General features: G+C 40.1%; 1 protein-coding gene across 6 annotated transcripts in view; it reads right to left on the bottom strand.

Annotated features, from left to right (window-relative positions):
• Window positions 1–15,716, bottom strand: part of TENM2 (teneurin transmembrane protein 2) — a gene marked incomplete at both ends in the record, with an annotated part of 471,616 nt that overhangs the window by 144,482 nt on the left and 311,418 nt on the right. For all 6 annotated transcript variants that reach the window (XM_079542339.1, XM_079542338.1, XM_079542337.1 and 3 more), the window contains one exon: window positions 7,871–8,109. In XM_079542339.1, the coding sequence (XP_079398465.1) occupies window positions 7,871–8,109 (239 nt within the window). The remainder of the gene's footprint in view (window positions 1–7,870; window positions 8,110–15,716) is intronic.

Here is a 15,716-nt window from a genome sequence, read left to right on the forward strand (position 1 = left end):
AGCAGTGATTCAAACACCTCATTCCAGCTCATTCCAGACCATTCCACTAGGTTGCTTCTACTGTAACTGAATCCAGTTCTGGCTCTCCCAGTACAACAAAGGCATCAATAAAACAAAGTAAGTCGACTGGAAGTCACTAGCATCCTCAAGGCTGGAGCACTTGTCCCAGGAGCAGAGGCTGGGGGAGCTGTGTTAGAGAAGGCGATGGTGGCGAAACGGCAGCACTACAGGTCATCAGGAGGATGAAGGCAGCCACAGTGGTGCATGACAGGACGATGCAGCTGAATGGCATACGGTAAGAGAAGACTCAGATTGGATGTACGGAAATTCTTTTTCCTCATGAGGACTGTCAAACAGTGGAACGTTGCCGAGAAAGGTAATGTGGTCCCTGAACTTAAAGGTCTTCAAGACCAGACTGGACTTAGCAGAAGGTTGAACTAGAGACCTCCAGAGGTCCCTTTCAACCCTAAATTATCCCGTCATTAATAAACTTAAATCTAGAGTGCAAAACCAGAGATCAGGCAGACTGTGATGGAAAACACCGCTTTCCTCATTATATCTACAAGAGTCACATATAAAGGATTAATAACAAGGCCCCACAACATGGTGTGTATGTGATGTGTGAGGCATTCAAACTCACTGACCCTTGCAAGTCAACGACATATAGGCATATGGATATACAGACTGTATAAAATGGTCAGGATATTTTCTGTGTCTGAGTAGAGTCTGAGCAGGCAGCATGAAGTATGATGCTGCAAAACTACACAGAACTAAAGTCTGAACAACCAAAAGCTGAAATGAACCCCAAAACTTTCTTAAACAGCTTTTTCAGTTACTGAAAGGAGATTATTCGCTATTTAATGTAATGCACTGAAATTAAGTTTTCTGTTATTTTATAGTGATGTGACATTTCTCTTCCCACTGTTCAATTTCTTTTCCTCCAAGACTTCTGTGTTTTGTTACCTTGTCCTATTATTTTCACAACATGAATTTAATTCCTTCTTTAAAATTGTCTTAATGCAAGTTCCTCTTATATTCCACTTTTCTCTGTAGTACATGTAAATATCTTTTATCTGTGGGCTTTTCTCATGGCTTTCATAACAGTGTTTTAGCAGCTATATTAGCCATACTTACAAAATCCCTGTCACATCTTTTGATCTACTATTACCCCACTGAGCGACAGTTATAATCCTAAAAGCAATAATGTACTTCTAGGCTTAAATGAATAAAATCTGTAAGCACACAAAATGTAAAACAACAAGATCAGTTAGCAAAGAAACGTGGCAACAAGTAATAACAAGTAATAAATATAAATGAATCCAGAAATGATCAACTGATGATCTCAGCATAAACAGCAGCTAACAGAGCAACGTTTCCTTAGGGAGAACTGCGAGAACTGTGAAATCTTACACTGATATTGAACAGCGACTTTTCATAGAAAATGACTGCAGATTTATCTGATAGGTATATCTGACTTAGCATTAGATTAGCAAAATTTAATCTTCAAGATCGCTTATGCTCACCCTTCCTCAGAAAGATGGTCTCATCTCAGTGTGCTGTGCCAGGCTATAAATAAAGTATGTCTCACTGAACTGCCTCAAAGCTTTTTCATCATTTTTCCCTGATTTCCTCCAGACTTGCTTTGCATCTGCTTATCCCTGCTACACCTTTGCCCTGACGAGACTCCATACCTGTAGTTCTGGATTCAATCCCAGACTACTAAAACAATCAGTCCTTGCACCAATGGGACAGAGAACAGGTTCTGTTCCCCAGCTACTATGAAACTGGGGATATTTACCTGTTTGGGCACAGTAGGGAAATAATGGAGCATGTGAAACACAACATAAAGCAGTGCTACTATAAATTGTGGAAAAAAAGAGCCTCTGAGGAAGCCGTTCTTGTAGGTCTGAATAAAAACAACAAAAAACTGGGCTGAGTAAATAACGATTCTCTGACAGTAGTACTTAATTTAAGCACTATTTCTCTAAAATTTCCAGTTTAGCCTTTGTTATCCTGCTAGATCACATTGAGAACTTTTATGAGACTAAGGACATACACGTTTTGAGTAGAGCAGCATCAGCTAGACTGCTATGTTATTTTTCTCACGTTCACAGCAGTATCTTTCGACACTTTCAACAACCAGCATTTGAGAAATCTGTGAAAAAATATTTTCGGATATTCTTCTTGGATTGCATTGTGCAACATGCATTAAAAACAAACACCACTCTCCCCATTTACAAATCTCTGTAACACCCAACACAAAGCATCACCTTGGTCTCCCATTTCTTACCAGGGTTTCTGAGTAGGCTTGTTTGACTTGGTAAATAGGTAGGAAGGGTATTCAATTTCAAGCGCTAAGCACCTGGTGGCACTTGTGAGTTAGAGAAACATTAGGCTCACTCTGGTTTCAAGTGCTCAGGTTTAAGGTATGGTAATCCTCAACAAAGAGGAAAAGAATTGAACAGGCAGATAAAACTGCCCCTGCACACTGAAAGGCAGTTACTTCTATTATCTCTGAGATCTCTGCTAGGCAAAACATGCGCATTTGCTTTTCTTGGAGCAAATCTCTAGATCAAGCCTTTATTTTTAACTCAGGAAAGGCACAGGCAAACTAAACCCACATAAACTCTCATAAAAACGCTCCTATTCTTTGTGCCATTATGCATTTATAGCAGCAGGAGCATGCTGTTTTTAAAGCAAGATGATCTACTTCACCTAATGACTCTTCCTCACATTTGCACCTTGAAACAGGACCCTTGCGAAGTGAAAACTCCACATTTAATGTTCCTGGAGCCAAGCTCCACAATTCCCAGCAAAAGTGCAGAATTTCGTTATAGAACGGGGATAGACAGTTTTCCTTGAAAGGTTCAAAGCTTATTCTCAGAGCTAGTACCAGATAACCACTCTTCTCTTCCTCAGATTGAATGAATCAGTCAAGAAGAATATCTGAATCACAGAATCACAGAATCACCCGGGTTGGAAGGGACCTCAAGGATCATGTAGTTCCAACCCTCCTGCCTAGCAGGGCCACCAAACATACACATTTAGATCAGGATGAGTGATAGGCTTATCTTAAAACTTAATTATTGCCCCCTAAGCAATACCTATTTTCATTGCAAATTTACAACAGAAACTTCTGTCACCATCTCATCTCGCAAGATGCAAGATTCAAGTGAAACTTGGTAGCAGTGATTGACAACCAGATGCCCCCTGCATGACAGAGGTTCCATCTTTGCATGATTTTCCCTTTTGTCAATCTTGGTTTCCCAGCTGCCTAGCGTATTTGATTTCAGTGAAGTCTGGCCAAGAACAGCTCAATGGTTTTCTGACTTAAAAAGTGATACAACACAAACGCAGCAGAAAAATCAAATGAAACATAGGTTGCCATTTGTCAAAAACAGCTCAAAGACAGAGAAAATAAATCAATTGATACATAAAGCAACCACTTGCGTGAACTATTATCATGAATCCTGACCTGTGGAACCAGTCAAGAAGACAATTGGACTTATATCATCATCAATGTCTCCCAAATTCAAAAATATTCTCGTGAATGGCAAAAGTTGCAGCCAGTGAAGCTAGGAGCAGTTAGCTACACGTCTGTGTTTCTGGGAGCAGTGGTATCTGCAAAGCTCTAGATGCTGCAGTGAAAGGATTTACAGTAATAGTTTGAGTGCTGCATTTATGAATGGAAAAAAAAATACAAATATGAATGAAAAAAACTTCACATAAGCTCTTACACTGGCAAATATCGTACTCATTTTTGGGATGAAAATAATTCAAAATGATATTAACATCAAAAGAAGACAATTTTATGAAAACTGTAGTCTATGCACATATTTCATGCAGAGAAAAGATGAGACTTCTGCTTCCGAGCCTAATTTCCTCAAGAAGCCCATACATTTTATTGTCTGCCTGTCACAGAAACAAATGAATACTACTGTGCGAGAAAGATAGCCAAATAAATTAACCATTTATTTGCCTATATGTATTATATTCACAGATCTGCTGTGGTGTTTTCTAATAGCAAGAAACTTACCAAATATTTGTTCTGTGTGCCACTGTTTTCCAGGCTTTAATTTTAAATAAATGTATAGGGTATGAAAATGAAACTTTCATTTGCTTAAATAGCAGCCAGAGCCTTTGGCAATCCAGGTCTTTCTGGAGCACAGACATGGCTATCTTATTTTAAGTTTAAGGAGAAAACTGGAGTTTATCTGAAGCCTCGAGCATAGTTAGGGTCAAATAACACTGAAGAATAAATGAGTGATAACATTTCCCTATGCGGTATATGAGCTAAAGATATCAGTACAAACATGCTGTTTTTATAATTTATCACTTTCCTTCTATTTTTCTGTATCATTGAGCAGAATAGAGGTAGACAAAATACACCAACACCAAAAGTTATCAGCATGAGATGCTATTTTTAAGTGGAGCATCTCTGAACTCATCGTACAGGGAATGTTATTCTACTTGGTGCCTCCCTCTGAAAAGTGTAAACACTTTAACATTATCTCATTTTTAACATCCTGGCATGTTGATGGTCACATGTTCTTCCATGCTCCAAGTTAGACTGGCAGAAATCAGAGCAGTGTAGGGGCTTGCAAGAACATGATATTTAGTGTTTGGCAGGAGTTATTATCGCGGAGAGCACAGGGAGACTTCTTCCTCACTTTCCTCCTTTATTTATTGTTTTTTCCCCTCCAAGTTTGGCATGAATCTGAAGGGCTAAAAACTAATTTAACATGACAATGTCTTTCATCACTCCCATAATCTCTGAAGTGAACACTCTGACAAAGACAGTACGTTTGGTATATGCTTTCCTTCTGACACTTTATAAATTACTTTCCTGTAACTCGGTTTCACCACCAGCCCAATGTCTCCAGGATGTCCTAATTTGAATGGCTGATTCTACATTCTTCAGATGTCGCCCAAGGAAAATGAGAATAAATCCCAGACTTTGAGAAATGACAAATCTCAAACAGGTCTGGAGGACAATTAGTTCCAAAGGGTATTATGGACTGTGATTATTTTTTTTTTCTTCCCATTTCATTCAGGCTGTTTTTATTTACCTGACAAGACAATAAGAATGCCTACATCTCTTTGATATTCTTTTATATCTTCTTCTATGATATGCTTTTTGCCTGTCTTTTTAAATTACCCCTTGTTAGAAGTTTTTTCATGACACCATTCATCTTCGGCAGTCTGAAATTCAGATGTTGAAACCCAAGACAGCATGTTTTCAATGAACCGCTTTGACTCCCACATCTCTGTTATACTAGGACAATTCATTCAGAAAGCCTACGAGATCTTCAAACTATTTTTTCAATATAATTTACTTCTTATTTGCCAACATTGTGTTTTTCATTTAGTCCAGCAGTAGTCTTTGCTACTTTGATACAGTCATCTTCACGGAGCCTAGATATATTGAGCTAAACCTAAAGAGCAGAACCATTCACTGCAAATTTTGATAACTTTTTCATAGCTATTATTTTTAGCAGATGTATCCTCAGTAATACAACTTCTGTGTTGGTGGAGAGCAAGAAATTTGCTTTTTTGGACATGTACAGCAGTAAAACATTATCAGTGCCTTTAAAGAGTCCCCTGCGTTTCCAGTTCTGACAGCAAAATACATTGGGGTAGTGCTGCCCTTCCTCCTGCCTATCTTGGTCAAACTTAAATAACCATCCCCAGTAGATTAACAGCTCTCACTTTCCAGCTGTGCCAATGATTAGGACAGAACTGGGATTTTGGTCTGATCTGAACATAATTCTGATCATCTTAAAAACAGAAAAACATTTTTTTCTTCCAAGAGACTGACTGGAACAAGACAGAGTTATTTTGTCTTCACAGCAGTTCACGGATTAGTAGGTCAGCAGCTCCAAAGCAAGCAGCAGAAGAGCAGACAGCTGGTATTTGGGATTGCTGCTCTTTGCCCAAGAGAGGGGATAATTATTTTTCCCAGGTCTGAAGTACTGCACATGCCCAAGAGAAGGCATCCCTCCAGGGAACTGCAGAACAAGGAAAGATTTTTCAGGTTTCTTGTAATAAGGAGACTTCAGTGCCTAGGGTCAGACCATTGGAGGACAGCAGAGTCCCAACAATTTGATGGCTGGATAAGTTTATAGCTGATGGTCTTAAGCACATCCTTTTTGCCATCCTGTTGTTCTCAAGACGCTGCCTCAAGATACTGTCTTAAGACAATGCAATTTCCTTTCAGTTTTCTTTTCTTTTCTGTCTTTTCCAAGAAGACCTCAAAAACTTCTGTCAAGACAGATCAGTTGTGTCATGACTTGAAGACCATTCGTCAATTGCTAAGGGTCTATGTATTGTTTTACATCACCTCGTCTTAAATGATTAAGAAACTGTTGAAGGCAATAACCACATGGCAAAGTTTTGCTTTAGATTATAGTAACCTAAATAACAGGGAAAAACACATCTCATAATTCATCACTTCAAAGTTATGCACGATTAAAATATTCAGCTTGCAGTATATCATTTCCCATGTGCATAATCACTCAAACAGAGAGTTGTTGTATGATAACTGTCAAGTTCAATAAATCATGTGCCTTCCAATCTTCTTATTTATGTATCAAACTAAGGCTGCTATTCTTCTGAGGTTTTCTACAGAAGAAGCACAGAAAGTTGGTTACTCTGTAGTACTGAATATGCTGGGATGCAGGCCTGGCCTAAAGAGACAAAAGCAATGAAGTAGCTCATCAGCTCTTTTTCACCTCATGTGTATTAATTACCTGTGGAAGACCATTAATGTGAAAATTGAAATCTCCACAGAAAGCATTATCTACACTCTTGAGTTAGGCTGTCTGGTCAAAAAATAAAAAATAAAAAATAATCACGCTTCAAATGGAGGAAATAGGAATAAAATTCAGTGCATCCTTACAGGGCTTTCACATATTATGCATGAACCTTGCTCTTTAAGGTAGCAACATATTAATATCAACACAAAGAGTCTCAGAAATGAACAAAAACCCCAACATAATGGGTCTAGAAAGTATTTACAAGGTACTACAATTTTGCCATTTACTCAGGGAAGCTGGACAATCTGTGTAGCATGTCATTATCAACATATTGTTGAAGGCATTGTAAAAGGTACAAAATACACATCTAACTGGTATAGATCCTTTGAAAAATCTCCAAAACAACAGACAATGAGGAGGATACTGAGGGAGAAATCAGAAAAATTAATCTAGTAAAGACAAAAAAAAAAACACCACAGGAGTGTGTTTACAGAAAATCTGAAAAGACCAAGAAAGACAGAACATAGTGCTGTCGTTATTAATATGCTAAACACAGAAAATAAGCACAAAATTTGAGTTTTCCTTATAAAACACTAAGGATGTTTGGCATGCAGAAAACAATAGCACACCTAATAGATTTATCTTACTGAGGTCTAAAAACAAGACGAATTTAGGCATGAGAAGAGATATAAACTGAGACTTATCATTCAAAATGATTTTGGATTTTTTTTACTCTAAATCCAGCATGCTATGGTGCTACTTCAATTCAAACACCAGTACCTTCTGTTACTCTTATGGATTCACTATCACCATTTTTGCAAAATATTTTAAAGCCAATATAGTACTTAAAAAAATCCTTATTACACCTGCCGCTGTTTGAAGCACCTGTACACCTCCATTTAACAATGCATGCTGAGGATCCTGAATCCATGTCTTGTTCCCACTCTTACGACAGCGAACAGGACAAGAGAACTGTATTTTTCTCATCAACCAGTATAAAGAATAAAAATAACAGTAACTACGCAGATCTGCAAAACAGATTAAACCACCCTTTCATCTGCTCAAGTTTCATTTGCTGACATAGGCATGTGATTTGACATAGAGAACAGTCTTACCTATGAAATATGCTAGCAGGATGGCAAGCAGGACTGCAGCAGCAATTGCAGATAAAGCAGCACATTTCCAGCTACAATACTTGGAGGGCTTTTTCAGCTTGAATGCATTCCTGGAAAATGTATTTCTAGGTAACAGCCTGGGAGGTGGAGTATAAACTGTTCCTGAGGTCAGTGGGTAGCCAGGGGAAGAGCTACTGAACAGCGGAGTCGTTCCAGAAGATGTCTTAAACAAGAAATGCCTGGAAAAAAGCAAAACAAAAAAAAATGGAACTACAGTTGAAAACTGTAAGAAATCTTGTTGTTATGAAGGAAAGTTATCTCCTGTTCCTAACCCAGATGACATAAGGGATTAAATTCAAGAAGTAAAATGACTTTGCATGAAGAAATAAGGAAAACGAACACTCTCACAATCCTTTTGCCACCAAAACCAAACAACTGTCACTGAAACACAGTGTCAGGATGTCTTCTGCCAGCATAACCTTCTGAATCTTTTTGTGATTAGATGCAGTTGGCCTGGATAGTAACTAAAAAACCAACATGACCAAAGTTTGAGTATGTTAAGACTGTGTCCAACAAGGAGGGGGAGCAGTCTGGTAACAGGGCTCACATTCAGATGTGACATTATAAGCCTTGGAAAAAGCTGCCAGCAAAAAATAAAATTTTAGAAAGACTATAGCCTTGCAGGAAGAGATTTTACCAGAATTAGAATTAACCATTTAAAAAAAATAACAATTAGGGTGGTTTGAAGAACTAGAACTATCGTCAAAAGTGCTAAGCTTAGCAGAAATAAAACCTCTCAGACTGCCCAGACACTTGCTAAGTATCTCAAGCAGATTAATTCTGTTGTTTCTGTTTGCTTTTGAAAAGAAAAACAATTCAATTAAAATAACTGTTGGGAAATGTGATATGAAGCTGGTGTTGTTACGTGACAGCTGCTGACACTTCTGTTCCTTCAGCCTGGTTAAACCTGACCGACAGCAGCAGCAGCAGTTTTAGCCCCTTTGGCAGCCTGCTGCTGCTGGGAGCACAGCGCTGCTCCGTGACAGGAGCTCGGGGCTGAAGCCACACGGAGCGTGAGGAAGGATGGACAGACAGGAGATGTGGTGTGAAGAAGGACGGATGGACAGACGAGGCGAGGCAGAGCAGACGTGGGTCACACGCAGACTGGCCCGTTTCTCCTTCCCACTCACTGCAGCTGCTCCGCCGGCCCCCCATGATGCGTGGCCCTGTCAGGCCTGGACCTCAGGGTCTGCAGCAGGTGCTTCTTACTGTCCTTTTTCTCCTGCCCCAAAGCAGGAAATCACAAAATCAAACTGGAAATTGCAGTCCTTGGCACTGCCTTTATCTGAAATGTCAAAGCTTTTAACCCAGGAATGTTATGTGCTATTCAGCCAGGAAGGCAGTTGCAGTACTAACAGAAATTTTAATATAGCACTGTTAAAGTAAACTCAGATATATAATGAAACTCCACTCGCATCAAGAATGAATGAATGAATACCTAGATATGTTTTAATAGAACATGCCAATCATACACTGTTTCAGTGAGGAAAAAAAAGAGGAAAAAAAGTAGAAGAGTCCCACCATGGTCCACTTTGGGTATGTGAAGTATATAAAGAAAAGCAAAATACTTACACATGCAAACATGGCCTCTGTCACTCTGCTCAAAACTTAATAGAAGCAAAAAGGCTGACAGAAACGGATATAAGGAAATATGCCATTTTGTCACACCTTCAGCTCCTGTCCACGTATTTCAAAAGCGGAAAGTTTGCTATCTCTGTATGAGCATTTCTGACAAAGTGGCAAACACTAGAAGATTTCATGCCATGTTAGAGTACAGTAATTACATCTTCAGAAGATTAAGAAAAAGACATTTTACTAAAGATACGTTAAACACCCACTGAGCCATTTTGGAAAGCTGCAGTGTGTCCAGAAGCTGGAAAGCAGATTAGTGGAAACACCTTATGTTACAGCAAAGCAGACCAGAATGACTGAGAACATAACAGGCAACATTTTTGTAGCCCCCTGAGTTTTAAGTTTAGTTTCATCTCCTAATGGAAATAAATTGACTTGTCTGAACTCTATCCCTAAAACCAATGATCTATAGCTATATTTTTATGTGGGATTTGCCATGCTCTGATACAACCAATTGTCTGTGGACCAAAGCTGCAAAGGAAGAACACAAGCATTTATCAACATTAATCACATTCTCTCAGAGGTAAGACTGGAAGATATTGCACAATGAATGCTTATGGAGAGAAATGATCTTGTTTGTTTGTATCCATTCACTTAATTTCAAGTAGTAGAATTAAATAATAAACTGTATATTCCACGTTCATCTATCAAATACTGTAAGGGAAAACACATTAACCACTTCACTTAGGATTAGTATTATGATTTAGATTGGGTCTAAACATATTTTGAAAGCATAGGAATAGATTTGCTAATCTTAGCACAGTCTATCTAGTTTCTGTGCATCACAAAGCATTTCTATACAGGATAACTACAAAATGCCATCACCACTATGCAAAGCTTCAGCAATTTAAACATCTGTGAAAGCTATGGATGGACTCTGCATGCTGCTGATGGAAAACCAGCTGGTCCCCCAGCTCACTCAGGGCTCCCCCACAGCAGCCCCTGACCCTTGGCCCCTCGCACCCAGGCACAGCAGAGCAGGGAGCGCTGCCTTGCATGCGGCACACTGCCAGCAGAGGTGACATCTGTGGGAGAGGAGCATGCAAGGGGACATTTGTCCACAGTCCTGTGGATTACTGGTAAATGGAAAAAGCTATCGTTTGCTTTCTTCATTAATTCAGAGCTCTCTATAGCATTTATTTTCCCACAGGTCAAAAGGACCTCTGGTGTTCAGGGAATAGTGGTCTGACAGAGCCTGTATTAACTTCCATACTCTTTGAGAGAAAAATCTTTTTCTTCCCCCCTTCTTTATGGTCAGATTGTCACGGCAGCACGCTGCAAGAACCAGCTGAGAAAAAAATCTATCATTTTTTGAGATGAAAAACTGTAATAGAAAGGAAGAACAAGGTACCATAACAGAAATTGCTTCTTTCACTCCTCATGCTATCCTAAGCTCATTCTGTATGAAAAAAGAAATACGGAGAGCTGTAATGCTTAAAGTGTCTTTTTCCACACTACCGTCTTAATAGAAATTAATAAATAGAAACATTCCAAGAGATTAGTTTATAACTCAATTGATTGATTCAAGGACTTACAAATAAATGATCTTTAAGCTCTGATAAAATCACATCCAATTGTATTTACGTGATCATGTTGTGACATTTATTTGTTGCAGAAGAAACAATGCAACATGGAGCTTTATATGCCCACTTGTACTGGAAAAAAAAAATAAATCAAGTCTTCTAAACTCTTGTGCAGAAGAGTAGCCATGCCATTTGTGTCAATGAAAGCCTGAAAGTGGCTGTCAGACTCAGGCAGCAAAGTTTCATGTTTTCTCACTTTTAGACAAAAAGAAACCAAACCTGTTCTAATGCTTTTTTATGCTAAGAATGAACTCTGAGCATTAAGCTGGTGGAAGATTTGGTTGCTTAAGGGCCTCAGTCCTCCCCGAAGGAGGTTTAATAGCATGTCCTTGCTCTGGGGTTCTTGAAGGATTAGCAGCCATGCTGACAGAACTGAGGGCTCTCTGAGGGGGAGGTGACTGCTCTCCTCACCTCACTGCACACAGCAGGGCACAGTATGTGCTTGGAGGTTACTGACACAAAACATTAAGCAGAGAAAAAAGCTATGTGGGAGGAGGAAAGATTGGTTGATTAATCTCATCCGGACTACTAACTTCAAATTTACCAGTGCTCTAGGTCCTGTGGCCACCACTTTTTATGGTAACTCTCCTTAAAATAATGCATAGTAGATATACATGCTCGTATTTCGTAAGAAAGAAATATTTTCAGATATACTGCCTTACATCCAAAGCAGCTGAACCGATGTGAAAGTTAAGTCCAAACGTAGTGAATTGCCTGAGAAACTGAGGGCAGCGCTCGTGGCGGCTGCAGCTCCTCACAGGGAGCAGAAGGCAGCACTGAGCTCTGCTCCGCGTGACAGCGATGGGGGCCAGGGAACGGCTGGGGCTGCCAGGGGAGGGCGGGTGGGGGTGAGAGAAAGGCTCTGCCCAGAGGGTGGTGGGCACGGCACAGGGCTGCCAGTGTTCATAAAGCACCCGGACAATGCTCTCAGACACAGGGTTTGGGTTTCAGGTCATCCTGAGATGGATTCAGTGATCCTTCAGTGGAGAGCTATTTAAGACACGTGTAGGTCAAGGAAGCGGCCATTTCTCAGAAGCACGCCAATGCGCACCCCTCACTCTCAAGTGCACACTGCAGACAGGCACAGCTGCAGTGTGCACAAGAACACAGTATTTCTGTGTTTTTTAGCTCACTGCAGAAAATGAGTTTGCAACTAACTGTGCATGATGCAGGAACTAAGGACACTCCATCGGGCATGGACACAATAATTCAGAATGGACATCAACAGTGAGGTAACACTCCTATCACTTCTATTCTCTGCTGCATAACTCTGAACACGGCAGCAGCTGCCAAGCCTCCAGCCAAGTTCTAACACCAACTTCCCAGCCCTGGAAGGGGTCGTGAATTCTTGAAGCCTGGGTTCATTACGTCCCAAAGCAATCTCTTCTAAAACATACAGAGTGTTAAGCAGAGTGCTGTGTGCTGCCTTAAGTGGCAGACCAGCTTGTGACGGCCGTCTCGACTCTCAACAAAGGCACAGTTGGACACACAAAAGCATGGTAATTGAAAGCTGCCTGGCAGGAAGGTGATATGTTGTACAAAAAAGGCAGGCACCAGCCTTTGGGCACTCTGATCTGTCATGTTATTAAACAAAAACAAACAGGCAATGTTCCCAAAGCAACAGTCAAAAATAGAGTAGATTAAAGAAAAATAGCAAAAAAACCCAACAACCATCTGTATTGTACCCCCGCAACATTCTTAGCTCTGTACTGGATGCCTTTGATATCTTTTTACAGGACAACCTGCACCTGACCTGGGAGATGCTAATTAAGATACTGTTGGATATAACCCCCTCTATCTCACGCCCCAGCTGTGAGCTGCCAACTCCAGGGGCTCTGACTGCTGGTGTCAGGATGCGAGGCATGACATGAGCCAGCAGCAGCATCACCTCAGCTCAGGCTGCTCGCAAAGCCCGTGTGATGTTACAAAGAGCTGTGAGAGCCCTTAGAAAGGTGTAAGCTATGGAGGGAGGAAGGATTGCTGCAACAAGGATCATCAGGAGCTCAAGAAGGAGACAAGGAGAACACCAAGGTGGAAAGGCCTCAGGCCTGACAGGGAAAGAAGAGCAAGGCCAGGAAGCATGTCTGGGTTGAAGTGTTGGTGTGGTGGAGCTGGTGGCACACGGAGCTCAGCAACAACACAGAGCTGCAGGGGCCACTCCTGCCTTCCCGAGTGGTGTCTGTCCAAAACCAGCCCTGGGTGCCCTACAGCTGCTGGTGGGCACACTAGCATTTAGCCTGCCAGCTTAAATCTTTGTAGCCTTTTGCCCAAGTTAGCCAATAAATAATTGTTTTAACCTTCAAATGTATGCATATCCTTCCTGCAAAGTCTCTTGGATCCCAGCTGAAGTCTGTTACACAACTGACCTGGAAACAAGGTGGTAACAGTTTTTCCTTAGTTAACCACCAGATGAATCTTCACTTAAGTGAAGCTGACACCTTGTCGCATAATGAAGCTATTAAAATCTGCACTGTTGTTTATTCCCTAGGTCTGCAGCAATGAAACTGCTGCCTAACACCTGGGGAAAAGTAATAGGAAAAGCTACACATATAAACACAGAAAATGAGTTACTCCACATACATACTTAGATTAAATGGAAGTACAATCTATAAAGCAGATCTGGAAAGATTCAGGCAGCCTTTATCAGCTCAAACTATAGGACCCTACATTCACAAGTACAAAAATAGTTTCATTTCATCTATAAAGTTCTGAGAAATACGTTACAGTCAAAGTGACAAAATCCAATAATGCCTACATCTGTTATTTTGCTAATGACAATAATGACAACAGTGTGTTGCATTTCAATAAGTCTGCTAATTTTTAGCTTTCTGCATCAATGAATTTACTAATTTTCAAAACACTGCTATTTTAAAAGACACATATGTAAGCTCTTCACTAACTCTTAATTCCACTACTCTCATAACCAGAAACAAAGGAAACGCACTGGCAACGGGGCCAAATTAGGAAGTTATTCATGTCTATAAGAAATTCAAGTCTCTAAAATGTTTTTTTTTGTTTGTTTGTTTTTTTAACATTCTACATATAAATGTATGAAATAGAAACCTTAATAATATCATTTAGGATTAAAAACAAACAAACAAAAAAACAAACAACAAAAGAAACCACCACCAACAAGAAAGGAAACAAAAACTAACATTCTAAACATCCTTGTCTCTTCCTGTGCAGCCATTCATGCTGCCTGTACATTCTACACAACAGAAAACCTTAAAATGCAAACCAAACAGATCATGACAATACGCAATTATATGTGATCTGTAAAAATTTCTTTGAGCTTATGGGTATGTGTGTAGGAGTACATTACACAGATTTTCAGAGCCATCAGTACATATCCTGCTTTTGTAGGGCTTCCCTCCACTCTTTTTTTCATCTCTTATTGGAGTTTATAGTTGCTATGAAAACGTAACTACAGCAACCTGCTAAAAATGACCTTTCTTCAATACTTTTTGAATTCCTGCAAGTGCATGGCCCAAGTGTACATCAAGTCCCTATGGATACTTTTGATTATGCTGTACTGCCCCTTCAAAATGCTTTTGATTTTCAGACGTATCCAGAATCTATCTATGCAGACCCCATTTATGTGGAAAGACTACACAATCATCCTGCAACCTTCTCAAGAACGAACAGGCAAACTGAGGTGTCAGTTCTTGCCCCAGCCTTTAACTCAGAACGGCCAAAATTCTGTGGCATAAGTAGCTGTAGTCTTACAGTTTAAGCAACTGGTGAGAGAAGGCCATATAAGACAGAGCACAATTAGACTGAGGAGATATTTCACTGCTCCAAGTTGTTGCTTGCTGTGCCCAATATATTCTAGAAATTTGCATTAACAAAAGGAAAAGAGATTTTGTTACACTGTTCTGTTCCAGAACATTTTGCATCATACATAAAGATATCAAAATATTGAGACATTATTCTAAACAGGCAGAGAATTGTAAGGAGCGGCTGCAACTTGCAGTTTCTACTCATTCAGAAACATCAAGTTTACATATTCAGGTCAGAAGTTCTGTAGCTTATCTTGTTGACACAATCATGGTACAATATCTGACTTAAGTATTAACAACATTCCAGATATTTAATTTCCTTCTCAAATAAATAACCAATATCTCAGCACTAAATCCCATTCTTCTACTCTGTTCTCGGACTTCAGCAAAGGCTGCTCTAGCCCATGCATAGCCACTGCATTCACTGCTTCGCTGCCTGGAAGGCTGCAGCTACAAAAACACCCAGCACAGGTGTTTCCCTGCTGCAGCACGCTGTGACTTTGCATTGGTGCAAAGCGGGACGTAGCTCACGGTACCACTCCATCCTCTGATCTCCCTGTGCTCTCTCTCCCTCAGGCTCACCCACAGGGAGACTACAATGGAAGTACTTGCAAAGAAACAAATGTAGCTCGAACCCTAGGAGCACACAAATATTTCAAACAGCAACATGAATTATTGAAGGGCAATTTTTACAATTTTTTTTTTCAATTTTTAAATACAACTTTACTTAAATGACCCCAGATTTTGACTGGTACTTTTGTACTACAGCCCAGATCATCTAAGGAAACATGG

The sequence above is a fragment of the Tetrao urogallus genome (genome assembly GCF_951394365.1).
Source record: "Tetrao urogallus genome assembly, chromosome: 14".
NCBI lineage: Eukaryota > Metazoa > Chordata > Aves > Galliformes > Phasianidae > Tetrao > Tetrao urogallus.